Raw genomic sequence first — 26132 nt, 5'->3', positions numbered from 1 at the left:
GGGAATCAGAATTTGCTTATGTAATACCAGAGTTATCATACATGTCTGTGCCTTATCACTACAGATTGAAGAAAGAATAAGTTGATGGAAAAGTTGGGTAATCCTTCTTTTTGTCTTTTCCCAGTTTGAGTATTGGTCTGGATTACATCTCACCATAGGTGCTGATTGTGTGTGTGGTGAGGACATTCTGATTGGAAGACCGGTGGTATATCTTGTTAGATAGTACAGGTTGAACCTCTCTTGTCTGGCACTCTGGTCTGGCAACATCCGTGGTCTGGCATGATTTTATTTTATTTTTATTTTTATTTTATGTTTTTTATGCTTTATCTCCTTATTTCCTTGTGCCAGTACAGTAAAATTGTGTCACAACACTAACACTTTGTTATGAAGAGAGCCGGTAAGCCTTGGCTAGCGGCATTGCCAGCGTTGTTCTTTTTATTTGCCTTGGCAAGATAAAAATAAAGAGACCCGCTCACTACTATATTGACCTCACGTGGTTTGGCAAATTCTCTGGTTCGGTACTGGTCAGGTCCCGAGGGTGCCGGACTAGAGAGGTTCAACCTGTAGTGATGTTCTGCGGGGGGTGAAATTTAAAAAGGTGGTATATGTAGCACCCCTCCCCCACATGAAGCTGATGTTAAAGTATCAGACCTTCCATTGCCTTGGATCTTATTTTTATAAGACCTCTGCTTGGGGCCCCACAAGAAAGCCAACCTACAGTCCTGTGGGATTGAGGAGGCTTAGTTAATGGGGAATGAATGCCTTTTGGTCCTCAAAATGTTAGCGGTTGTGTGTGTTTCTGAATGCATGTGAGTCTGCGTGCAAGAGAGTAAGACAGCAAGATCAAATGGGGTCAAGTATTTTGAGATTTTATTGGCATCTGTTAGACAAAGGGACTTGTGTGTCTGGGAGCCAAAGAGCGGAAACGTTGTAGCTGGTTGTTGCCAGAAGTGCCTGTAATGGGCTTTTGTGTGTGATTAGATTAATTTCTTATTTGAATGATAAGAATTGATCATACATAGAAACTGGACTGCTCTCTAACCCCAGGAGGTTGTTCGTCACCTCAGAGTTGTGTACATTCTGTAGAGAGGATTTCATTTCCCAGGCTGTTAACCTGGCACCTTTCAAAAGAACATTTTTAAAAGTCATATGTAATTTCTAACGCAGTAATCACAGATTCAATGTGCATATTTGTGCTACACCATGTATAATTTGATGGAAATACTGTGCTTGCATTACAGGTGCTGCACCCAGCGGTGGAAACGCTAGATCTTAGAGACTGTGATATTTCAGATACTGCCCTGCTGCAACTTTGTAATTGCAAGCAACTGAAAAAAATTAACTTAAATTCTTGTAAAGAAAACAGACTAGCCATCACTTCAGAAGGTATGTTTCCTGTACAGATAGAATTTGAATCTACCTTCTGTTTTCTTTCTTTTCGTTGGGAGAGTTGGAGTAAATTGTGAAAGCAATTAGAGTATATATGATATTAAATACACACGTTGGCGAAGTCATTTTAATCAATTACACACAGAAACACTACACTCCTCAGGAATTTGTTTAAGTTCATGTTGCTTGGTTAAAGTAAATTCTTAGTAGAGCTAGTAAAAAAATTTTTAGCAGACTATTTCCATCAGAAAATGCAGTTTTGTCAAAATCCAAATATTTTGCTGAAAGTGTCGATTTCAACAAACTTTTCCATAGAAAAGCGTTGAACTGTTTTGACTATCATTTTATATCGATAACATCAAAATGTTTAATTTTGACTTCTTTGTTGTATTTAAACTTTTATTTTATCATATTTATATTGGTTTGACATTATCAAAATGATTCAGTTTCCTAAAAAAAAAAAAAAATTTTTTTTCTGTAAATTTCAAAATTTCAACCTTTTATTACAATTTAAAATGAAAACACATTTTGAAATGTCAGAATTCCCTGCAGAATTGAAATTCTGTTTTCTGACCAGCTCTAATATTTAAAAATTTTTATAAAGCGGTAAGGTGAAATTCTGGTTCCACCAGTCAGTGGCAAAACCCCCGTTGTCTTCAATGGAGTCAGGATTTTACCTGAATATTGCATTAATCAAAAAAGAATTTGAAGATAAATAAGAAATTATAGAATCTGATACACCAGATACTTTCTTTTGCCTATAGTCTCCCTCTGGTTCATATGACAGAAAGTCCAATAACCACAGCTGCCTGTTTTTCAGTTTATTTAGAAAATATGGTTGCCCTAAGTTGCTTCCAGATAAGGTTATTAGCAGTTTCTCTTACTACTTGCTTTCTTGTTTTCCTGGATTTCAGCTACAGAAGAATCTGGCATCCTCCACATGGTTTTGTTTTGATAAGAGACTTTTATCAGAGGATGTGTTCCTGTCCAGGTTGTTCTTCTGCTTTTAGATTCTTTGTTGTCTGAAAGCCCAGTATAAACTGTATAACATTTTATTTAAGTTTAAAATGTAGCATTACTTAAAATTTATGAACTAATAACCATAGAATTGTGGCCCAGCAATTGCTTCTGCATAATGGGTCCCTGTGTCTGTGTGGGCCCCAGCATCTATTATGGCTAAGCCCTACCAAATAACATCACAATTTTGTACTTTGGTTGATGTATTGCAGGGTGATCCTGTAACAATTGATGGGTAAGTGATGTTTTTTTGAGTTTGAATTCATTCAGTAATTAAAGAGACCTCATATAACTCAGCTTGATTGAGTTAATAACAGTTGTTAGTCATTGCATAACAGAAAGGTGTACCTTACCAAAATCTGGAAGACGAAGCCCTGTAGCCGATTACAGTTCGATTTTTTTATACTGTCTGGTTCTGTTATGTGCCTACAGCTTTGCATACTTGATAATGTGCTCTTCAGCCTAGCAGAAAAAGGTATAACATGATTCAATGGCGGGAAGCCAAAGCTAGACAAATTCAGTCTGGAAGTAAGGTGTAAAATTTTAACAGTGAGGATACTTAACAATTGGAACTACATGCTCACAGTCCCTTCTGGCTTTGGAATCTATGAATGTTATTTCTACCTTAGCTGTTTACATTCTTATTATTTCCACTTTTCAACATATAATTTTCATTATGTTTAGTAAATTATACTGTTTACTTATGTCCTTTTGGTGGTCACATTACATTTTGTTAACTCAAACATTGGTTTGTACAATGTTTATAAAATTGCTTCCTAAAAATATTCTATTCTGCACATAACTATTCTTACAAAAATATTGCAAAGGCATAGGCAACACGTTTTGGGGGGGGCATGTGGAGTCACATCCCCCTCCCCCAGATTTCTGCCAGGGTGGGAGTTGGGCTGAGCGCGACTGAGAGGGATGTGCCTGGGAAAGGCACCGACAACATGCACTCCCTTTGAGCCCTGGTAGGTGGCACCCAGAGAAGGGAAGCAAGATCAGGCTGGCAACAGGCTCAACGGTGGAGCTGCCTGAGGTGCAGGCGAGGCTGCAGATGGGGGCTCAGGGCAATGGCGTGGGGAGGGGAGCAGTGGGGCCAGAGGGGCTGGGAAGCCCAGAGGAGGCAATGGAGGCCTGGGGCAGTGGGAGGTGGGGTGTGGAGCCCAGGGGAGGAGGCAGCAGGGGCCAGGGGTGAGGGCCGGGGGGGGCACCTGGGGGAGGCAGCAGGGGCCAGGGGCAATAGTGAGGCGGGAATACAAGTGCAGTTCCCCTGAAACTCTACAATGATATTTTATTTCATTTTTTCCAAAGTACTTAAATGTTCTTATGTCCAAGGACTCTAGCCGTTGCCTGAACATAAGCGCCGACTCCATGGGTGCTCCGGGGCTGGAGCACCCATGGAAAAAATTAGTGGGTGCTCTGCACCTACCGGCAGCCAAGCCACATACTGCCCCTCCTCCAACTCCACTGTCTCCTTCCTTGGGCTGCTTCCCCGCAGCCCCAGCACCTCCTCTGTCCTGAAGAAGTGGGGTTTTTACCCACAAAAGCTTTTGCCCAAATAAATGTGTTAGTCTTTAAGGTGCCACCGGACTCCTCATTATTTTTGTGGATACGGACTAACACGGCTACCCCTCTGATACTTGGTCCTCTGCCCTTGTATCAGGACCTCAGTTTGGTAGCTGTCAGCCTGGAGCTTTCTCATACTCTGCTGACCCTGCCCAACACTGCTCTGTCCATGGTGCTCCAGCCCTCTAAGCAGCCAGTCCACCTCCCTGAACTCCAGGGAGTGACTGCCTCTGCTCTGCTCAGCAGCCCCTTCTTATATGAGCCAGCCTGGCCCTGATTGGTTCTTCCAATAAACTTTCCCCTAATTGGCTGGCACTACAAGCCTTTTCTTTCTGCCTCCTGTGTAGCCTCCCTTACCTACCAGTGAGAGGCAGCCGCCCCATCACAGTCTGGATTCCAGATACATTCATTCTATTTCAATGTTAAAAAGAGTATTAGCCTTAACAAAATGAAAACGTATATAAAGAGCAGATATTAACAATATACAATTTAAAAACAAACAAAAAAAAACTAAACCAAATTTCCTGTAGATGGGGGGGAATGATGTGAAGTTGGAAATGGGCATAGGGTGGTCAAAACTAGATTGATGAGTTTTTTTGTTTTTTTTTAATAATAAAGAATCTGGAGTTCATGGGCAATGGATCCTGCTTTTTCAAGGTATCCCAGAAATTTAGTCCAGACTATGATAGATTTTTGCATATATTTCATTCCCCCAAGAACACACTTTCTCTATTGCCACATTATTCCAAATTGTGAGAGGTCCAAAATGGAAAAGAGTTGTACTTTTCCACTTAAAGGTAAATTTTCCACACTCAGATGTTCAGTGAGAGTCAAGACAAGGACTAAGCAAAGAAGCAGAGGACAATATTTAAAAAAAAAAAAAAAAAATTTAGGACTTTTATATCGATTATCTTCGTGATACGTGGTTTGAACTGTTGAACAAAAAGGATGGAAATTGGGTTTCAACCACCACAGTTGAGACAAAAAGAAAAGGAGTACTTGTGGCACCTTAGAGACTAACCAATTTATTTGCCACAAGTACTCCTTTTCTTTTTGCAAATACAGACTAACACGGCTGTTACTCTGAAACAGTGGAGACAACAATTCATCGTGACCACAGCAATTAGGAGACAAGACTGGATTAAATGCATGAAGTCAGTTCGGGGAAGACTGATATCCAAGGTTTTAATCTGGTTATTAGAAATAGAACATGTCTTCCTAAATATTTTAAAAGAAATTGTGTCTGTTTCAGTGCCTATAACTGTGGGCTTTTAGATATAATATATGTATAATTGATTTATAGTACTAGTACTCTTCTGCCTTCACTTTCCCCAACATGTTCTACTGTCAAGTGGCAATGGAATGGCCCCCTGCTCAGCGAAGCAGCCTCCTTAAATAAAGTCTCTTCACCTCAAATACACCAAGAAATCGGTTATCTACAGCCAGGCACTCTAGTACCATGGAATATGCTCCTAGGAGAAAGTCCAGTATACACACCTTAACACACTTTAAAACTGCCTTCACCAAACAAGGACGCTCCACCAGAGAGGTAGATCACATCATGGAAAGGGTCATCTAAATACCCCAAGAGAATCTGCTTCAGTACAGAAATAAATCCCTCATCAGCTGCACACCCTTAGTTCTCATCTACCACCCAGCACTGGAACCCGGACAGGGCATCATTAAACAATTACAGCCCATACTTGATGGGGACCACAACCTGAAAGAAATCTTTCCTGAACCCCCTTTTCTGGCAGTCAGAAAATACCCCAGCTACTACTCCATGCTCATCAGCAGAAGCAAGCTACCCACAAACAAGGACACGCCAATCAAAGCAGCACCAGACCCTGCCAGAATAATATATGCAAAACGTGTGTAGACAAATCTCTACTGCTAAGATGGTCAACACCCTCCACAACACACCATGCAAGATCTAGGAGTCCTACATATGCCTGCCACATGGGGTGGTGCACGAAATGCTCCAGTAATAACTATGTGGCTGAAACAAGACAATCAATACAGTCGTGACTGGACTCACACAGGGAAATGATAAAAGACAACCGCACCCTACTACCTGTGGGTGAACACACTTTTCACTTTGTAGCTGACCCCTCACTCCTCGTTTTCAAAGGACATTTGCAAAAATTGAGCGTGGGAGCTTACATTCATAACTTTGCGAGACCCTAAGAACCATGAACTGAACAGGGACACGGGATGTATGGCTTATTTCAACCATCTGTAACCTACTAACACTCCCCCATGGCTGGAGGGATGTAAATGGGCCACTTCGCCTTGAGTGGTCCCTTGAAATATGTGCTAATTACGGACGCTAAACGATCTGTTCCACCTTGTATTTTAGCTCTGACATTCTGAGTACGTTTCCCAGACCTGAAGAAGAGCTCTGTAAGCTCAAAAGCTTGTCTCTCTCACCAACAGAATTTGGTTCAATAAAAGATATTACCTCACCCATTATTTCCCTCTCCTCTCTTCAGTCAGGTTGTCAAATGTAGACTCTGCATCCCTCCCAGCCATGTGTTTATGCAGGGGAATGCTAGCCCATTCCTCCTTAGACTAGTTTCTGAATAAATTCCATTCAAAGTCAAAGGCTCTGTTGGTAGAAAACCCATTGTTCCAGCTGGGAAGATTCATTTTGTATTGATTGGTGTTAATGGCTTGCTCCTTCTTAGCCCTCTCCTCCCATCCCTTAGGATGATCACACAGGATCCAGAATAGACTGACCCTCCCAACACCACCTAGATGTTTTAAACCAAGATGGAGGTGACAATGCAAAGTGGAGATTACAGTCACATGATGACACTCTCAAAACATGTCCCAGACAACTCCCCTCCCCCAACTGTGTCACTAAACTAATTGGTTTCAGAGTAGCAGCCGTGTTAGACTGTATCCTCAAAAAGAAAAGGAGTACTTGTGGCACCTTAGAGACGAACAAATTTATTTGAGCATGAGCTTTCGTGGGCTAAAACCCACTTCATCCAATGCATTCAATGCATCCGATGAAGTGAGCTGTAGCTCATGAAAGCTTATGCTCAAATAAATTTGTTCGTCTCTAAGGTGCCACAGGTACTCCTTTTCTTTAAACTAATTGGCTTATGTTACATTCAGTGAGATCAGCAAGGAGAGCTTTTGCACAGCCAGAGACTTTCTGTGATCATGGTGGCTAAAAGGAGTGAATAGGGAGAGGCATTGGGGAAGATAGATGCTTTATTTCTTGATTTTTACACTTAAGTTGCCATAGAATCATAGAACCATAGAGTTAGAAGGGGCCACAAGACTCCTCTAGTCCAGTCCCCTGCCAAGATGGAGGATTTGTTGTGTTTAAAACATCCAAGACAGATGGCTATCAAGCCTCTTTTTGAAAACCTCCAGTGAAGGAGATTCCACAACTTTCTTGGCAGTTTGTTCCATTGTCCTACTTTTCTTACACTTAGGAAGTTTTTTCTAACATTTAATATAAATCTGCTATGCAGTAGTTTGAACGCAGCTTTTCAAGTATTTGAAGACCACAATGTGAAGGAAAATCTAGTTGGCCTAAACTTCTAGGCCTAAAACTTTGGTCAAGCTAACTGTGTATATGAAGCATAAGAGAAGTGTGAGGAAAATTCCATTGAGGGGCAATTGCAAAACAGCACAGCTTATGAAATGTAACCATAACCGCTAGAAGTTAGAAAAACCGTTTATTACAAAGGAAACACCTGTCAATAAAAGGAAAAGCTTGTTTTTCCTAAACTCCCAAGTAAGGCAAAGCTACTGTTGAAGCTTGCACTATATGCCAAATAAGGAACATGCTGTTGAAGGAAGTGGGTTTGGCAAATTGTGGTTTTCAGCCATATAAGCTCTAGTATTTCTGTTTACAGGAGAGCAGCTCTGGCTGACTCTCCCTGTATGCGCATGCTTGAATAAAGCTGGTGTCAGGCTTGTTCTGAACCAAACACAGTGTGTTTTTAATTTTCCACCACAACTATCATGTCCCCTCTTAATCTCCTCTTTTCCAAATGAAACATACCCAATTCCTTCAGCCTTTGCTCATATGGCTTGCATTCCATCCCTTTAATCATCCTTGTCGCTTGCCTCTGGATCCTTTCCAGTTTCTCTACATCCTTTCTATACAGCGGTGACCAAAATTGGACACACTACTCCAGCACTGAATAGAGCAGTACTATCACCTCCTATGACTTGCATTATATGCCTCTGTTCAGTGATGAGCTGCCAAAATCTTAACAATGGGTTCCATCCTCACCCCAAGAGGGTGTCGTTGCCCACCCCCACCCCTTGGGACTCCTGCCCCATCCAACCCCCCCGCGTTCCTTGACGACCCCCCAGGATCCCTGCCCCATCCACCCTCCCCCCCGCCTGCCCACAGAACCAGGCAGGAGGGTCTCGTGGGCCACCAAAGTGGGTGCCAACCCCACCCCTAAGAGCCAGAGGCACTTGCCAGGGGGCGAGGGGGGGAGTCGCGGCGGTGCTTACCTAGGGCAGATCCCAGGAAGCATCCGGCAGGTCCCTCTGGCTCCTAGGGGTGGGGGAGCGTAGCTGGGGGGGAGCAGGGGGAGCGGCTGCTCCCCCCCACGAATCACATCAAAAGTGGCGCCTTAGGTGCCAACTCCCTGGGTACTCTGGGGCTGGAGCACCCACGGGGAAAATTTGGTGGGTGCAGAGCGCCGACCGGCAGCTCTCTGCCCCGCGCCCGGCCCCAGCTCACCTCCGCTCCGCTTCCGCCTCCTCCCTCCCCGCTTTCCGTGAATCAGCTGTTCAGCGGGAAGCCGGGGAAGGCTGAGAAGCAGGCAGCGGCTTCCAGCTCAGGCCGAGGGTGGCGGAGGTAAGCTAGGGCGGGGAGCAGTTCCCCTGCGCACCCCACCCCCCCGGGTTACTTGCTGTGGCGCGGGTGGCCCTCCTCATGCCCCCCCCACCCGAGCTCACCTCCGCTCTGCCTCCCTGGGCCTGAGCCTGAAGCCGCTGCTTGCTTCTCAGCCCACCCCGGCTTCCTGCGCGAACAGCTGATTCGCGGGAAGCCTGGGGGGGTGGAGAAGCAGAGCGGGGCGGTGTGTTCAGGGGAGGAGGCGGAGCGGAGGTGAGGTGAGCTGGGGCTGGGGGTGGGGCGGGGAGCTGCCCGTGGGTGCTCTGCACCCACCAAATTTTCCCCTTGGGTGCTCCAGGGCTGGAGCACCCGTGGAGTCGGCGCCTAAGGTGCCACTTTGGGCTGGTTAAATTTAGAAGCCCTTTTAGAACCGGTTGTCCCTCGCAGAACAACCGGTTCTAAAAGGGCTTCTAAATTTAACAACCAGTTCTAGCGAACCGGCTCCAGCTCACCACTGCCTCTGTTAATGCAACCCAAAATAGTATTTGCTTTTTTTTGCAACAGCATCAGATTGTTGATTCATGTTGAGCTTGTGATCCACCACAACTCCCAAATCCTTTTCAGCAGTGCTGCTGCTAAGCCAGTTATCCCCCATTCTGTGTCTGTGCATTTGGTTTTTCTTCCCTAATTGTAGCACCTTACATTTTTGTGTTAGTAGAATTTCATTTTGTTGTCGGTAGCCGAGTTCTCCAATTTAGCAAGATCCCTTTGAATTTTAGTTCTGTCCTCCAAAGTGTTTGCAGCTTTGTGTCATGCAGATCTGATCAGGATGCTCTCTATTCCTACATCCAGGTCATTAATAAAGATGTTAAATAACACCGGATCCAGAACAGATCCCTGTGGAACTCCACTTGAGACCTTTCAATATAATGTCATTCCATTAATAGCTAGTCTTTGTTTGCAGTTGTTTAACCAATTTTGTATCCACTTAATGGTAGTGTAGTTCTACCAAGCCTGTATTTCTCCAACTTACTTGTGAGCATGTCATGTGGGACTGTGTCAAAAGCCTTGCTAAAGTTCAGGTATATTATGTCCACCTTATTTCCCCTATCCACCAAACTAGTTACCTTGTCAAAGAAGGAAATCAAGCTTGTTTTGCACGATTTGTTGTTAGTAAATCCGTGCTGGCTGCTAGTGATCACCCCTTAATCCTCCAAATATTTGCAAATTGAATGTTTTATATAGTGCTCTAGTAGTTTCCCAGGTACTGAGGTCAGGTGGACTGGTCTGTAGTTCCCCGGAACCTCCTTTTCCCCCTTTTTAGAGAAGGGTACTAAAGTTAGTCCTTCTCTAGTCTTCCAGAACCTCATCTGTCATCCATGAGTTTTCAGTTATTATTGCCAGTGGTTCCAAGATTTCTTCAGCTAATTCCTCCAGCGCTTGGGGGAATAGCATCCACCCCTGCTGATTGAATTCATTCAAATTAGTCAGAAGATCTCTGATGTGTTTTTTACTTATCCTGATCTGCATCCCTTCCCCTTCATTCGTCTCTGGTCACATGTTATTTTTTGTGTGAAGACTGAAGCAAAGTACTCATTGAGCAGCTCCACCATCTTATCATCTTCTGTTTCCAGCTCACCTTCTCCATTGAGCAGCGGACACATGCCATCTCTGATCTTTCTTTATTGCCTGGAACCCCTTCTGGTTTGTGGCTAACATTTCTTCTTTGAGTGCTTGCTCATGTCCATGCCATATTAGGTGTCTGTGCTTGCCACATGCACTGGTGCTGGAAGATTTTCCCCTTAGCAGTGTCTGTAGGGGACCAGCTCTGGTGCCATCTGGAGTGGTGCCCGCATGGCACAGTATAAGGGGCTCCGCTGGCTTCCCCCACCCTCAGTTCTTTCTTGCCACCAGTGACGGTGCTGGAACGTCCGCTGCTTCGGCTAGTGTTGTTTTGTTCTCTGTTCTTGCAAACTTTGAAAATCTGTAAAATGGTTGTGTGTATAGTTTCTTAGTTAAACCCTTAGTAGTAGTTCTCAACTCTTCGTTAGTCCCAAATGGGACTCAGCTGGGGGACAGGGCATGCCCCGGTCCCCAGGCTTTACACCCTGCTATCGCTGTAAACAACCTGTGCCCATCAGCGATCCACATACCAGCTGCCTAAGGTGCTTAGACGAGGGGCACATGTGCCATATCTGCAAATGACAAGTGCTGTATCTGAAAATCCTTTAAACCTAGGATGAAGAAGGAGCGCGAAACTCATTGAAGGGCGCTCCTAATGGAGTTGGCACTCACTCCGGCACCAGAGCAGTGGTCTGACTCTGCACTGAGCACTGTGGCCTCCATGCGCAGTGCTCCACCAGCGCTGTCCATGAGCCAGCACTGGTCTTCCTCCATGGCTCTGGTCATGAAGGCGAAGAAGAATGTGACGGGATGCTCTCCTACCTCCCTCAAAGGAAAGAGAGGGATGGGGGCGAGCCACGACCCATGCCGGGCAGCTCAACGCAGCCTTCAGGAAGTTGGGCCTCATCTCAAGTCGAGCAGTGCAGCCCATCCTGTACTTTGCCTGCAACTCCAGATAGTGGTGCAAGTCATGACCACCTTCAGATAGCATCGACACTTGAAGCGCTTCAGGCAACTCAGGTGATCCTGACACTCCCAGTGCCGCCCTTATTGGCTCCCGTGGTACCTTGGTCTCGGGGAAAACCCACTTTGGGACCTCTGTGTGTGTGTCCATAGGCACTGACTCCATGGGTGCTCCGGGGTTGGAGAACCCACAGGGAAAAATTAGTGGGTGCTCTGCACCCACTGACAGCCAAGCTCCCCTCACCCCGTGCCCCACCTCCTCCTCCTCCTCCCCTGAGTGTGCCGCCTCCCTACTCCTCCGCCTACCTCCCAGCACTTCCCGCCTGGTGTTAGCATGCTCCAGGTGGGAGTGGGAGGAGCAGGAATGTGGCATGCTCAGGGGAGGAGGTGGGGAATAGGCGGGCCCGGGGCAGGGATTTGGGGAAGGAGTTGGAATAGAGGCAGGGAGGGGTGGAGTTGGGGCAGGGACTTTGGGGAAGGGGTTGGAATGGGGGCAGGGAAGGGAGTGGGAAGAGGTGGGGCAGGGGTGGGGCCTCGTGGAAGGGGTGGAGTGGGGGCGGGGCTGGAGGCGGCGGGTGGGGGTTTGAGCACCCAGGGGAAAGCGGGGAAGACGGCGCCTGTGTGTGTGTTCCAGCCCCAGTGGCACCGTTCCCCATCAAGAGAGACGTCCCACCAGCGCTTGCCTTTGTGAAGCTGTCACACCGCGGGACAAAAGAGGCAGGCTCAGCGGAGCCCCCTTTGGTCCTTGCACCAGGGGCATCGATTGAAGGACTTGAGCCGTTCCGCACCAGTCGATTGGCACAGACCCTCTGGGGCATGTGCCACCTGGCAAGATCTGTGGAATGGTCCCCGACCAACTGCAAGGGCCCGGTACTGATCACAGGACCAATTGCCCAGTCTTCATTACCCATCTCCTAGGAGGAGATTGCCTTTCTCAGGACATTCCTCCTGACAGCCAGCCTGTAGTGGCTCCCGGTCCCGTTTGACATCCCGGTACCGGTTGAGCAGCGTGAGGCATGGATTGCCAGGTGTCTGACGCAGATCCACCGAACGCCATTGGTCTCCGAAACCCTGACCAAGGCACCCGACTCGCTCAGACAGGTCAGCTTTGGATTGAAGCGACAGGCACCAGTTGGACAAGAGCCACCGTTCTGCTCGTTTCTGGTTGCCCGATACTGACCGCTCCACTTACTGCTCCAGCATGGAGCAATGTTCACTGACTGCGGGACAAGCCCTGGTACCTATGGTGATGCCAGCATCGATGGCACCGAAACCGGTTTCATAGCGATAGCAAAGTTGCCGGCACCATGGTACCTGTGGAATCCTTGGGGATTCACTGAACCGTCCCAGGCTGCCCAATCGGTGTCAGGAGCCTCGGAGAAACCAGTGGCCTCAGTATTCTGTCCCCCTTCGGTGCTCGAGGCTTCAGGGGGTAAACCCCGCAAGTCTAGGAGGACCCGGGGGAGGAAGGTGCTGGACCACCAGTGAACTTGGAGGTTCCCGCGGCACTGTGATAGCCTCGTCTGGTGACGACAAGGACGATCATGGGCCCCCTTACCCGGTTCCTCAGGATGACACCAAAGCGCACCAGGAACTTTTGAAGAGGGTCGCTTCCAACCTGGGGCTTCAGGCAGAGGAACTGCAAGAGCCTTCGGACTCTGTTTGATGTCCTCGGCTCCTGCCAGGGTGGTCCTACCCCTTCATGAAGGGGTTTCCAAAATCACTAATGCCCTGTGGCAGACCCCCTCTTCCTTGGCCCCTATCTCTAAGAGAGCCGAACGCAAGTACTTTGTGCCAACCAAGGGGCATGAGTACTTATACTCCCACCCTGCCCCCAATTCTCTTGTGGTAGAGGCGGTTAACCACAAAGAGAGGCAAAGACAACCCGGGGCCACCCCCAAAAATAAAGACTCGAGGAAGCTGGATCTCTTTGGATGTAAGATTTATTCATCTTCCAGCCTTCAGCTGAGAGTGGCCAACCACCAAGCCCTTCTTGGCCGGTATGACTTCAATATGTGGCAAGCCATGGCCAAGTTTGAAGAGTCGCTCCCTGAGGCTTCCAAAAAGGAGTTCCGAACAGTCCTCGATGAGGGCACAACTGTGGCCAGGGCAGCCCTCCAGGCAGCTTCGGACGCTGCTGATGCTACTGTTCTTACTCCAGCTTCCACTATCTCCATGCGGCCAGCCTCCTGGCTGCTCCTTTCTGGCTTTTCCTCTAAGGTTCAGCAGTCAATGCAGGATTTGCCCTTTGACAGCTGAGCCCTATTTGCGGAGCAAACAGACAGCAAGTTGCATGGCCTCAAGGATGCCCGCACCACTCTGGGTCTTTTTACATCCCAGCCTCGGTGCATAAGCAGTTCAAACCACAGCAGCCTCAGGGCCGGGGAGCCAGCCTCGGCAGGACCAGCTCCACAAACGAGCCAAGGGCTACAAGCACCGTCTAAGCCAACCTGCTCAACCCGTGCCAAATAAGGGGCCAAATGGTCATTTTACGCGTGCGCCCAAGGGCGACCTATCAGACTATTCCCACGATCCATCTGTCCCAGTGTTCTTAAACCACCTTTCCCTTTTCCTCCCTGCTTCGACCACTGTAACCTTGGACCGATGGGTCCTCAGCACAGTGGACCAGGGTTATACCCTCCTTTCTACCCCTCCCCACACCCGCCTTCCCCATCCTTCTTCAGGGACTCCTCTCACAAGAGTCTCCCTGCACAGGAGGTAAAGGGTTTGCTACAGCTGGGTATGGTGTAAGAAGTTCCTTTCGAGTACAGCAACAAGGGGTTCTTTCCCAGTACTTTTTAATACCAAAGGCCACGGGTGGTCTACGGCCCATCCTGGACCCGCGAGACCTCAACAAGTACCTCCTGAGGTCTGTTCCAACCCTAAACTTCTATGATTCTATGGCTTCAACCATCCATTGTTTTATGAATTACAAAAGTATCTGTAACTGAGTCATTATGACAGAAATCATCTGTTAGAGTAATTCCTGATAAGCTAAAAGTATCTCTTGATAGATCATTATCTTATTAATCATAGAAAACAACTGCAACATATTGGTTACCAGTAGTCTCTTTCTGGGCATATGGACTAGATCATTTAAAGTTCAGTTTAGGTTCTGCTTGAATACAAAAAAATATAAATACAAGGCATGCTGGGACTTTGGTTCACCTACAAAGAATAAAAAGAGTTATGGTAGTTTGGTTCATTTACTAAGAAGTTAAATCAGTATAACCAGTTTTAAACCAATATGAGAGGTCAAACTCAAAAGTTGCAGTGGTTTAACTAAACTGATTTGCTAAACTAGTGCAACTTCTGTGCATACACATGCCCTTAGCTAAACCAATTTAACCCCAGGGTTATCTGATTGAATTGTGTGTGTGTGCTGGGGGCTTGCAGAGATTTAACCACTTAAAAATCAGTTCAGTTAAATCAGTGCAACTTTGCGAATGTAAACTAAGCCAAAAGCCCACACAGACACTAGGGGAAATAGGTAAACCAACTGTATGCAAAATAAATAAATTGGAAAATATTCTCTACTTGTGTTATTTGTAAAAAAAAAAGCTCAGGCAGAATGTGACTTTTGAATTGACAGACTCATTTTTATAAAGAAGTGTTACACAATAAAATATTTTTATAGATTAAAGCTTATTTACATAAGAATGACTTGCTTTATTTCTTCAATAGGAGTCAGAGCTCTGGCCTTGTCTTGCCCTTATTTACGTGAAGCTTCATTTAAGAGATGCTGCAATGTATCAGACAATGGAGTTCTTGCTCTGGCGCTCAACTGCCATCTTCTACAAATAGTTAACTTAGGCAGCTGCTCAGGCATCACCGATGCATCCCTGCATGCGCTTGGACAGAACTGCAGATTTCTACATAGTGTGGATTTTTCATCGACTCAGGTAACTAAAACGGCACCAATAAAAATGTCAATGACAGTGATATAAATAAAATGAAGAGGTGAGTTTTATTAATTGCATTTTAATTTAGCTGTGTTTTAGCAGGTTTTTAAGATTCAAAATGCCAAAGGCACATATAGTTCCAGACACTCTTTCCCAATGAAATGGTATTAAATATGTCCTGTCTTCTGATAATGTAAACGTATTCTCTCCAAGTGAGAGTTACTCATAACGATATCGAACCTGGAGCACAGATGCATTTTTTTTTTTATTAAAGCCTGTCAGGTATTCGAGTTTTCTTATTGTGCTGTTGGTGTTACTCTGTGCCATAGGAATATAACCTTACACCGGTTAGAAGGACTAATTGGTCTGTGTGGGGGATAACATGCTGAATTGTATGAGTCATACAACCAGTAAAAGCATAAGACAAACTATAAACACCTGATGATAACTAATTTTTCACTTCTCAAGGTTCAGTCACTCTTGAAAGAAAGAGTTGAATGTGCAAAACAAAAGGTCTGAGTGCATTGTACTCTGAGTCCTCTGCTAAATTTATGCGTTATTAATAATATGATCAAGACAACACTTAATCTGTGCCAGGACTTGCCCAGGGCTCAGCACCTCTAGGCTTGGCAGCTCATAGCCCCGGCACTTCTAGACTTGCTGCGTCAGTTATGAAAGTAAAAAAAATTGCTTGAACCTCGGCACCTCTTTCATTACAAATTAAGCACTGGATTAAGCTGGGATTTTGGTCCTGTTTTGTGACTTTTTTTCTTCAAAATAATAAGTGTCCTGGCATTTTATGTTCCATGTAAAGCTAGTGGTTTTTTTCTTTTTCCTTTTTGTGAAGCTTCTTAGTGTTCTGAATTGTACAAGGCGTAGTGGAAGGCACTGTCTCAGACCCACAGAGTTAACTCTCTAATTTAGACAGACCTCACAGTTGAAATGGTTCCTTTGGTGATTTTTTTCATTTAAAGGCTTGTGAAAGAAGTATGTGTTAAGAGACAGGATTTGAAGGAGAAGAGGGTAGTTGACTGCTGCACAAGGAGGAGAAAATTGCCAATCAGAGGGGGGAGCATGGAAGAATGCATGAAAACCAGAGTGGGAGACGGAGTGGCTGGGGTGGTGCCTTGAATGGACTTGCAGGAGAGAGGTGGGGATGAGGAAGAAATAAGAGCAGAGCTGTATGCAGGAACAGTGGAGAGCAGAGGTTTGCAAACTACAATGGGGCTCAGCTCTCATGTGCGGCAAGGGATGTCTCAGTTCCCTGATTTCCTGTCCTTCGCCCTCTGCTGGAGCAAAGAGGAGAGAGCATCTCCTGGTCTGGCAACTAGACCAGTCCACCACAGGCCTTAATTTGATTGGGCATGGCGCAGCTGCCAATCGGGGGGAGGGAGTAGAGGGGGAAACCACTGCTTCCTTCCCTCCCTCCCTCTCTCTGAGAGAATCACCATACAAAAATAATTGGGTGAAGGGAGGAGAATACACTGTGATGTCTGGGGGGTGGAGTGGGAAGCCTACACTGGGGCTGCCTCAGAGACCAGGGGAAGGAGAGTGGTGACAGTTGACCCTTAATCTAAACTTAACAAAAATTCATATGCTAGTGTGCTTAAGATAGTGGTAATAATTAAAGCTGTAATGCAATTAGGGATACACAAAACATATTTTATTTGAATAGGTTTTGCAAAACAAGTCCAAAATAGTAGGTTGAGGGGGGAGAGGGGATTTTTGGTCTGTGTAACAGCATTGATTTATTGAGACCATTGGAAAGTATATTGATGGGGCCAAGTGGGTTGTCTCTTTGCAGGAGAGGGAAGGAGCCTGCACTGAGAGCAGGAGGATGTTTGCCAGACCTGTGGGGAAGGGAGGTGGAGGCATGGGAGTCTGCACTGGAGAAAACCCATGCTAGGTAAGGCCTGGGAGGCCTGGGCATGCTTCTGATAGAGCAGCAGAGCAAGTCTCGTCAGCCTGAGAGAGAAAGAGAACATGGAGTGAGGAGAGGGGGCTAGGAGGAGGGAGAGCTGCTGCCAAGGCACCCTGCAGCCTCAGAAAGAGCAGTGGATGGAGGGATTCTGTGTTTTGGGGGAAGGAATTATTTGCTAGATCTGACTGAAAGGTGAGGCAAGGAGCCTGCAGTGGTTTTGCAGTGCAAGTTGCCATGTGATTTCCATTCCAAGTGGAGGGTGGGGAAGCCTTGTTACATCTAGATCATATTATACAAGTCAGATTATTGGTGTTCTAGTTGGCTGCTCACATTTAGGTTTGGAACATGTGAATTTCAGTTTGTGTTTTCTCAGTAAACTATGGGGAGACACAATTGGTTTTTGTTTTTCCTTAGCTTAAGGAGACTCACTATGACAAAGTTTGAGAACCCATAGTGTAGAGCAAAGCCATGGACCAGAGTCTTGAAAGTGAGGGAAAGTCGCTGAAGGATTTAAAACAGGGGAGTGACATAGTCTGGGCAATGAAAGGGAGAGAGAGCTGCTTTTTGCTGCAGCATTTATTGTGCAGACTGAGGGTGAAAACTGGAAATCTGAGTACAAGAAGTTGCAAGAGATGAGCAAACCGAGGACAGGGTTTTAGTGGAAGGAATGGACAAGAAAGGTTGGAGAGATTGTGGAGGAAGAACCAACAGGGTTTCTCAACAGCCTGGATTTGGAGGGAGAAGAAAAGAGAGGAGTCAGACATGACAGCAAGGTTTCAAGCCTTAGTGACTGGGGAATAGTGGAACTATGGACTGTGATAGGGCATGATGCAGGGGGCAGAGGAAGATAAGGAATTCAGTCAACAGTGATGTAAGGATTTCTTTATGTTGAGTATAAGCAAGTCATGGAGTTGAAATCTGAAGGCAGGTCTACACTACAGGGCTAAGTTGACCTAACTTACACAGCTCCAGCTAAGTGAATAACTGGAGTCGACGTAGCTTCAGTCGACTTACTGCAGTGTCTACACTGTGCTGCGACGGAAGAAACTCTCCCATTGACTTACCTTATGCTTCTCCAGCTAAGTGAATAACTGGAGTCGACGGGAGTGCGATCGGTGGTTGATTTAGCGGGTCTTCACTAGACCCGCTAAATCATCCCCCGGTGGATCGATTGCCATACATCGATCCCCCAGTAAGTGGAGACAAGCCCGGAGATTTGAGACTAAACACAACAGGTTTTTATTTTAAATACCCTTCTTATCTCCTTCAATTTCACCAGAAGCAGAAAATCAGAAATCCTTCTGAACTTCTCTTCTAGTATCTTTATTAATACTGTTACTACCTGTTAGTAGATATTAACCATTTTAGTCCCCTTTTCCTTTTTGTGTTTTTAATTCTTGACATATTAACTATTCTCCCAAAATCTTTATGGTATTAGCAAAAAGTGTGTTTGAACAATAAGGCCAGAGTGTCGGTTTATAACCTGAGAGTAACCTATGTTTAGGAATTTCACATGATTATTAGACTGCACTTCGTTAAGACTGGTGCCTCCAAGTTTGTGGTAAAATAGATGTCCAGGGAAGAGGTACCCTCAAACTAGTAAAAGTGTCAACAGAAATAGAGAGAGAGAGAAGGTGGGTGAGGTAATATCTTTCATTGGACCAACTTCTGTTGGTGAGAAAGACCAGCTTTTCTTCAGGTGTGGGAAACGTTTCTCCTCATCTCTCTAATATTCTGGGACTGACATGGCTACAACTCCTCTTCCTCTTTAACATTCATTGACTCCATATAAGGAAACAATTAGCTTTTGTTTATCACGCGTCAAAACTGTTAAAGAGGATAGTTCTTGGGAATGGTTTTGATAACTTTTCAAATAATATAGACACTGTCAGATCTGAAATTCTTTCACAAGCTTTCAAAGTGCTGAATCATTTCTTGGTTTGTCTTCACATACAGCTCTTTAGAAGAAGATGCTACTATACCAATGGGAGTCGGTGTAATTAATCTACCTCCTCAAGAGGCAATAGCTATGTCGAGGAAAGACGCTCTCCTGTCAACATAGCACTGTGTACATGGGAGGTTAAGTTGGTATAACTACATTGTTCAGGATGTGGATTTTTCTGAGCAACATAGTTATACTGATATGTCTGAAGTGTAAACCTGGCCTCAATCTTGGGAAAGCTGTGATTGGAAAAAATTTGTCAGTGGAGCTCCCTCACAAATGCTGTTGCTATGAAAGCTAGGGATTTGTGCTTTCTCTGGCTTCTGTTCAAGTTTCTACCAAGCAAAGTTAGTTCAAAAAGGCTAACAAGCCTGCAGTTGCATGGGACCGTGAGTCAGAGACAAGTTGAAATATGACACTGTTTGTGTTCCAGTGCTGTGTGATATTAAGTAGGAGCTGAGTCCTACTGATTGAGAGATGTCTGGAGATAATAATTTGTCCCCTCAGGTATAAGGAGAATTACCAGCAATTTTCCCACCATTGGTCTAGCATAAGTGCAGCTCCATTTGTTGCTTAGTGATGGAAGCACTAACAAAGACTAGAACTACTAGTGCAGGAAGTGAAAACAGATGATATAGGGGTAACAGAAACAGGGTGGAATAGTAACCATGACTGGAGTATATAGGTATTGAAGTGTATGTGCTGTTCAGGAAAGACAGAAGTGAAGGTAAAGGTGGTGGAGTATCTTTGTATATTAATGATGAGGTAGACTGTAAAGACAGAAGAAGCAATGGAATGGATAAAAAGGAACTCTATTTGGGTCAAAATTACTTTGGGGAAGACAGGTAACAGAGGCTGCACTGGGATAGTGCTTGTGGTCTGCTAGAGGCCCCCAGGATCCAATATGGATATGAAGAGAGACCTATTTAATATTTTAATGAAATAAATACAACTGGGAATTGTGTGATTATGGGAGATTAATTTCTCAGATATAGATTGGAGGACAAGTGCTACTACTAATGGTAGGGCCCAGATAGTCCTGCATGTGATAGCTGACAGATTTCTTCACCACATAGTCACTGAACCTATTTTAGATTTAGTATTGGTAAGTAGTGAGGACCTCATAAAAGATGGGACACTAGATGGGAAAGGCTCCAAGTTACTACAGAGAATTCTTTCCCAGGTTTTGGCTTCGGCCCTGGGCAGTGGGGCTCGGGCTTCAGCCCCAGGCCCCAGCAAGTCTAAGCCAGCCCTGGCAACCCCATTCAAAGCAGGTTGCAACCCACTTTGGGGTCCCGACCCATGGTTTGAGAACCACTGGACTAGATTATCACTATGGTCCCTTCTGATCTTAAAGTCTATGAGACTGGCGGGAGGTGTTGTTTTTACCACTGTCATCTAACCATGTATAAACTCCTTCACAAGAAACTGACTTCTACCTTTGCTATGCCAATGGTGAGAGAAATGCTGAATGTTACCAGTATAGATACAGCCTTAACATTGTCCCTGGCTGGAGCACATTGCTGGTTGTTTCCTCCTTTTAGCAGGAAACCTATATGTGCTAACTCCTTAGCACTCTTTTCCCAAAACATCAGGTCTGGCTACCCCAAAATGCACACTTCCCATAATAGTAAGATTGCTCCCTTTCCCAGCCCAAGTTAGCATAGTAGAGAAGTTTCTTTCTCCAGCAAAATCAGGGAAGATTGGAGTTGACATTTATGATATTTCTAAGATAAAAAATAATTCCCTCATTTTAAAAACTGAATTCTTTCAAGTCTTCTGTAAAATTCATAAAGAATCAAAAAAGGCACAAGCCCAATTTTAAAAAAATCTTGCAGGTCACCCTTAAGAACTATGGCCTACTATATTATTAGTTTTTTTATAAGCTTAATTCTTTTCCTTTGCTGTCCCCTCAGAGAACTAAAGGTATTCTTCAGTCCTCATATTGTGTATTTGCTGCCTACCGTGTTATACATTGTGGGTAAGATTGTTTAAGCCCTTATATGGGCGCATGTAGGGAGGGAGAGCATACAAAGACATACCTACACGCAGCCTGCTGGACGAGAGGAGCTGGGACAAACTTAAAGGATGGTTCAGGATGTAAAGTTCCCATGTATGTGATGCCACTTGGATAGGCTCAGGGAGACACAGTCCCACCCCAAACTCTGCGTGGAGTTGGATGTTTCTGAATCCCTCCTATGCAGACCAAAGACTAAAGGCCACAGTTTTGCCCGGTGTTATATGGGAAGTTTTTCTTTTCTTCTGGTGGGGTGGCTCACACATGAGCTATCTGTGTTGCCCTTGTGCCAGATTGCTTGGTTTCAGTTAGCTTTATATTTGTGTTGATGTGTCTTCATTTATTATTTTAATCATAGAATCATAGAACTGGAAGGGACCTCGAGAGGTCATCTAGTCCAGTCCCCTGCACTCACAGCAGGACTAAGTATTATCTAGACCATCCCTGACAAGTGTTTATCTAACTTGCTCTTAAAAATCTCCAATGGTGGAGATTCCACAACCTCCCCAGGCAATTTATTCCAGTGCTTAACCACCCTGACAGTTAGGAAGTTTTTCCTAATGTCCAACCTAAACCTCCCATGCTGCAATTTAAGCCCATTGCTTCTTGTCCTCTCCTCAGAGGTTAAGAACAATTTTTCTCCCTCCTCCTCATAACAACCTTTTATGTACTTGAAGACTATTATCATGTCTCCTCTCAGTCTTCTCTTTTCCAGACTAAACAGACCCAGTTTTTCCAATCTTCCTTCATAGGTCATGTTTTGTAGACCTTTAATCATTTTTGTTGCTCTTCTTTGGACTTTCTCCAATTTGTCCACATCTTTCCTGAAATGTCATGCCCAGAACTGGATACAATACTCCAGTTGAGGCCTAATCAGTGCGGAGTAGAGTGGAAGAATTACTTCTCGTGTCTTGCTTACAACACTCCTGCTAATAATCCCAGAATGATGTTTGCTTTTTTTGCAACAGTGTTACGCTGTTCACCCATATTTAGCTTGTGGTCCACTATGACCTCCAGATCCCTTTTCGCAGTACTCCTTCCTGGGCAGTCATTTTCCATTTTGTATGTGTACAACTGATCGTTCCTTCCTTCCTAAGTGGAGTACTTTGCATTTGTCCTTATTGAATTTCATCCTGTTTACTTTAAACCATTTCTCCAGTTTGTCCAGATGACTTTGAATTATAATCCTATCCTCCAAAGCACTTGCAACCCTTCCCAGCTTGGTATACTCCACAAACTTTATAAGTGTACTCTCTATGCCATTATCTAAATAATTGACACAGATATTGAACAGAACTGGACCCAGAACTGATCCTTGCGGGACCCCACTCGTTATGCCCTTCCAGCATGACTGTGAACCACTGGTAACTACTCTCTGGGAACGGTTTTCCAACCAGTTATGCACCCACCTTATAGTAGCTCCATCTAGGTTGCATTTCCCTAGTTTCTTTATGAGAAGTCGTGTGAGACAGTATCAAAAGCCTTACTAAAGTCTAGATATACCACATCTATCGCTTCACCCCTGTCCACATGGCTTGTTACCCTGTCAAGGAAAGCTATCCGGTTGGTTTGACAAGATTTGTTCTTGACAAATCCATACCAACTGTTACTTATCACCTTATTATCTTCTATTATCTGCAAATTGATTGCTTAATTATTTGCTCCATTATCTAACCAGGTACAGCTGACTGGTCTGTAATTCCCCAGGTTATCCTTATTTCCCTTTTTATAGATTGCCAGTATATTTGTCCTTTTCCACTCTTCTGGAATCTCTCCAGTCTTCCATAACTTTTCAAAGATAATCGCTAATGGCTCAGATATCTCTTCAGTCAACTCCTTGAGTATTTTAGGATGCATTTCATCAGGCCGTGGTGACTTGAAGACATATAACTTGTCTAAGTAATTTTTAATTTGTTCTTTCCCTAATGTTTTGTATTCGTTTCATTGTATGGCAGTTTTATGTCTGTTGATTTATGTGCCATATAAATGTTTCAAAGAAATGATATCACACTTTGAGAGTCTAACGGACAAATTGTGTGGTCTTTACTATTTCCTTCCTTAGGCAAGACTTTCACTAAAAATAAATTCTCATACTGCGAAAGCAGCTAAATGTCAGCTGAGCTAGATTTATTGTTTTAAATGGCAAAACAACTAGTGTTATTTGTAGACAAGCAAAAAAGAACAAATTCATTTAACATACACAGAATATAACATTATTGAATAATTCCATGAGAAAAATTCACGGTGTTATAAATTGGGTTAAGCCTAATTTAAACTTGGTGGGTCTTACCCCTGCACTTCCTTTAAGATAGTTGAAACAGTTCAGCTCCTTGATGAAATAATAGCAGTCCCTGCCCAGAACAAAGGTACATGGAAGGCCACTGAACAATGTTGGCATTGTTAGGCCTAGGAGCCTTGCTAGGTAATCTCTGAGTGTGAAGAGAGTGGGTGAGAGACAAACAGAGAGGCACACAGAAACAAAGGAGGAAACTCCAGATGCAGCATGGAAAAAACCCACTATGTGGCCTGAGAGAAGCATGGAAGGGTGCCTTTGGGTTGGATGCTGGCTACATGAGGTTGGGGGCTGTGAGCAAGGAAATAACCTCCTGGTGTTTGTTTCCTCTTGTGTTCAGGGAAACAGGACTTTGTACAGTTTTTTGTAAATAAGCAAAATTGCATTAAAGTAGTACCTGGCTCCATCACCAAGATATCCTCCCAACAGAAACAATCGACAAGATCCCATATTTTTGGCTAGTCAGTTGAGTGAAATGGGGGTAACATTAGGTTAATTGGGAATCAACAAAGCAAAATTTACCATTTTTATAAATATCTCTTTATCTCACTTCTGGTTTATGATGAAATATACATACTACTCAAAGCGCATTTCTGTGGTTCTTGTGGTTTGTTGTCATCAAAACATTCTGATTTAAATAAGTCAAGTGCAGCCGATATGGTTTTGTGGGCTGTCTTTTTCCTCTGTATTGTATAAATAGGTTAATTCCATTGATTGAATGTATTACATTTTGCAAACTTCAAATTCTCATTAAAGTTCTGAAGATTTACATTACACTGTCTTTCTTGTAAATGTCTGCTTATCTGGATGTAAAGAACTACATGGGCATGTATGTCTGCATTGGAAACATTTTCAAACCAGTTATAAAACTGATTAAAATTACAATGTACTCCTGGTTTGGGCAGCTGAAGGCAGCCTGACCCATTTTAAAAGATTGTTGTATGCAGTGTTGTAGCTGTGTTGGACACATGATATTAGAGAGACAAGGTGGATCTTTTATTGGACCAACTTCTGTTGGTGAAACAGACAAACTTTCAAACCTAGAAGAGCTTTGTGTAGCTTGAAAACTTGTCTCTCTCACCAACAGAAGTTGGTCCAATAAAAGACGTTACCTCACCCACCTTGTCCCCCCATTTTAAAAGAGCCAGTTTCAAAACCACAGTGGGCCAAATTCACCTTTGGTGTAAATGTCAGTGAAGTCGTGCCTACTTAAACTAGCCTTGAATTTGGCTCTGTATTTTTAAAAAGCGTGCATGTCATTTGAATTTTGTGTTTAGTTCAAGACTAGCAGAAATCAAATTTTAAGCCGAGAGAAGACTGCAAAAAGGTGCCTGGACTACCCTTTGTCAGAAAACTCAGCCATTGGTAGAAACCGGCATGACATGTTTCAACCCCTTGTGTTAAAAATGCCCGTGCTCCAGCTATACGAGCGCTCCTGTTGTTGCTACCTCTGGTAGAACTGCATTGGTGGCAGTTCAATAGCTGACGATTTCTCAACAGAAAGCTCGTGTAGACACAGCCCCAGTGTGGCAGCCATACCTGGATCAGACAGCAAGAACATGCTACAACAGGACGCCTTTGTCGTCTAGATTTGAAACTACTAAGTAGAGTAAACATATATATTTGTATGACTCTCCCGTGTCAGTTCAGAGGAGAACTAAACGATTTTAGTGGTTTCCGGGTAGTCTAAAGCACGGGGCATGTAAAAAGTGTGTAAGTTTAATGACTGGAAATACGTTCCCTGCTTCTCTGGGATCAGTTGCATTACCGCACTGGATGCGTCATCGCACCCTCTCTGGTTGTCCTTCCAAAATTACTGCTTTTTAAAAAGATATGTACGTGCCGTTCTTTAATCCAATATGCCAATAACCGATTTTTTTTTCTAGGTGACTGATAATGGTGTCATAGCACTAGTTAGTGGGATGTGTTCGAAGAATTTAAAGGTAACTCATCTAACCTATTCCAAGCACAAAGCAATGTTAAAAGCAAATATGGTACATTTTGTACATTTTTAAAATTCCAGAGGAAAAATCTTATTTATATTATCAAGTTACTCATTTACATTTACATGTACAATTACCACGACTGTGGGCATGAATCAAGTATTAGGCAGCCTTCGGGTCACCAGCTTTTGTCAGAGACATAGTTTGAGTGCTATATTTGGGGGGGTGGGGGCAAACGCACATGCGTGGTTCACTGACTGACTCCCCCCGCCTGAAGTGATACCTAGGTTGCCAGTGCTGGGGGGGACAGGACGGCTTAACAGGGGAGCCCCAGCAGCTGCTGGCAGCGACTCTGGCACCGGCTGCTGCCGTGATGTCACTGCCCTGGTGCTGCTTTCCGTGAAGAGCAGCCCAAAGTGGAATAAAAAAAGCAAGTCATACAGCAAAAATTGTTCTTAAAGACTAAGGCCTTTTCTACAGTGGTCGTTTTTACATCAGTGTAGCTGCAGTAAGGTGCAATCTTCAGCAACACAAGGGTCAGCAGAGCAGGAAGAGTTGAGGCCTGGTTGAATTCATAGGAATGCATTCAAAACTTAAAAATCAGTTTCTTCTTTATAATTAACAACTCTAAGAGGCTATGTCACAGGGTGGCTGGCCCTTTAGGGGGAGTTGGGCCTAACCTCATCTGTGACTGTTCAAGGGGAAAGACCCGTCGGCCGCTGCAGCCTGCTTTGGTT

At 44.6% G+C, this 26132-nt stretch overlaps 1 protein-coding gene across 6 annotated transcripts in view; it reads left to right on the top strand.

The window, feature by feature from the left end:
• The window catches only part of AMN1 (antagonist of mitotic exit network 1 homolog), a 53838-nt gene that overhangs the window by 19907 nt on the left and 7799 nt on the right, over positions 1-26132 (top strand). For all 6 annotated transcript variants that reach the window (XM_048829547.2, XM_075122658.1, XM_048829592.2 and 3 more), the window contains 3 exons: positions 1242-1386; positions 15062-15279; positions 25339-25395. In XM_048829547.2, coding sequence (XP_048685504.1) covers positions 1242-1386; positions 15062-15279; positions 25339-25395 — 420 coding nt within the window. The remainder of the gene's footprint in view (positions 1-1241; positions 1387-15061; positions 15280-25338; positions 25396-26132) is intronic.

The sequence above is a fragment of the Caretta caretta genome, chromosome 1 (genome assembly GCF_965140235.1).
Source record: "Caretta caretta isolate rCarCar2 chromosome 1, rCarCar1.hap1, whole genome shotgun sequence".
In the NCBI taxonomy this organism is placed as follows: domain Eukaryota; kingdom Metazoa; phylum Chordata; order Testudines; family Cheloniidae; genus Caretta; species Caretta caretta.
This window is presented reverse-complemented; position numbering and strand designations above follow the sequence as displayed.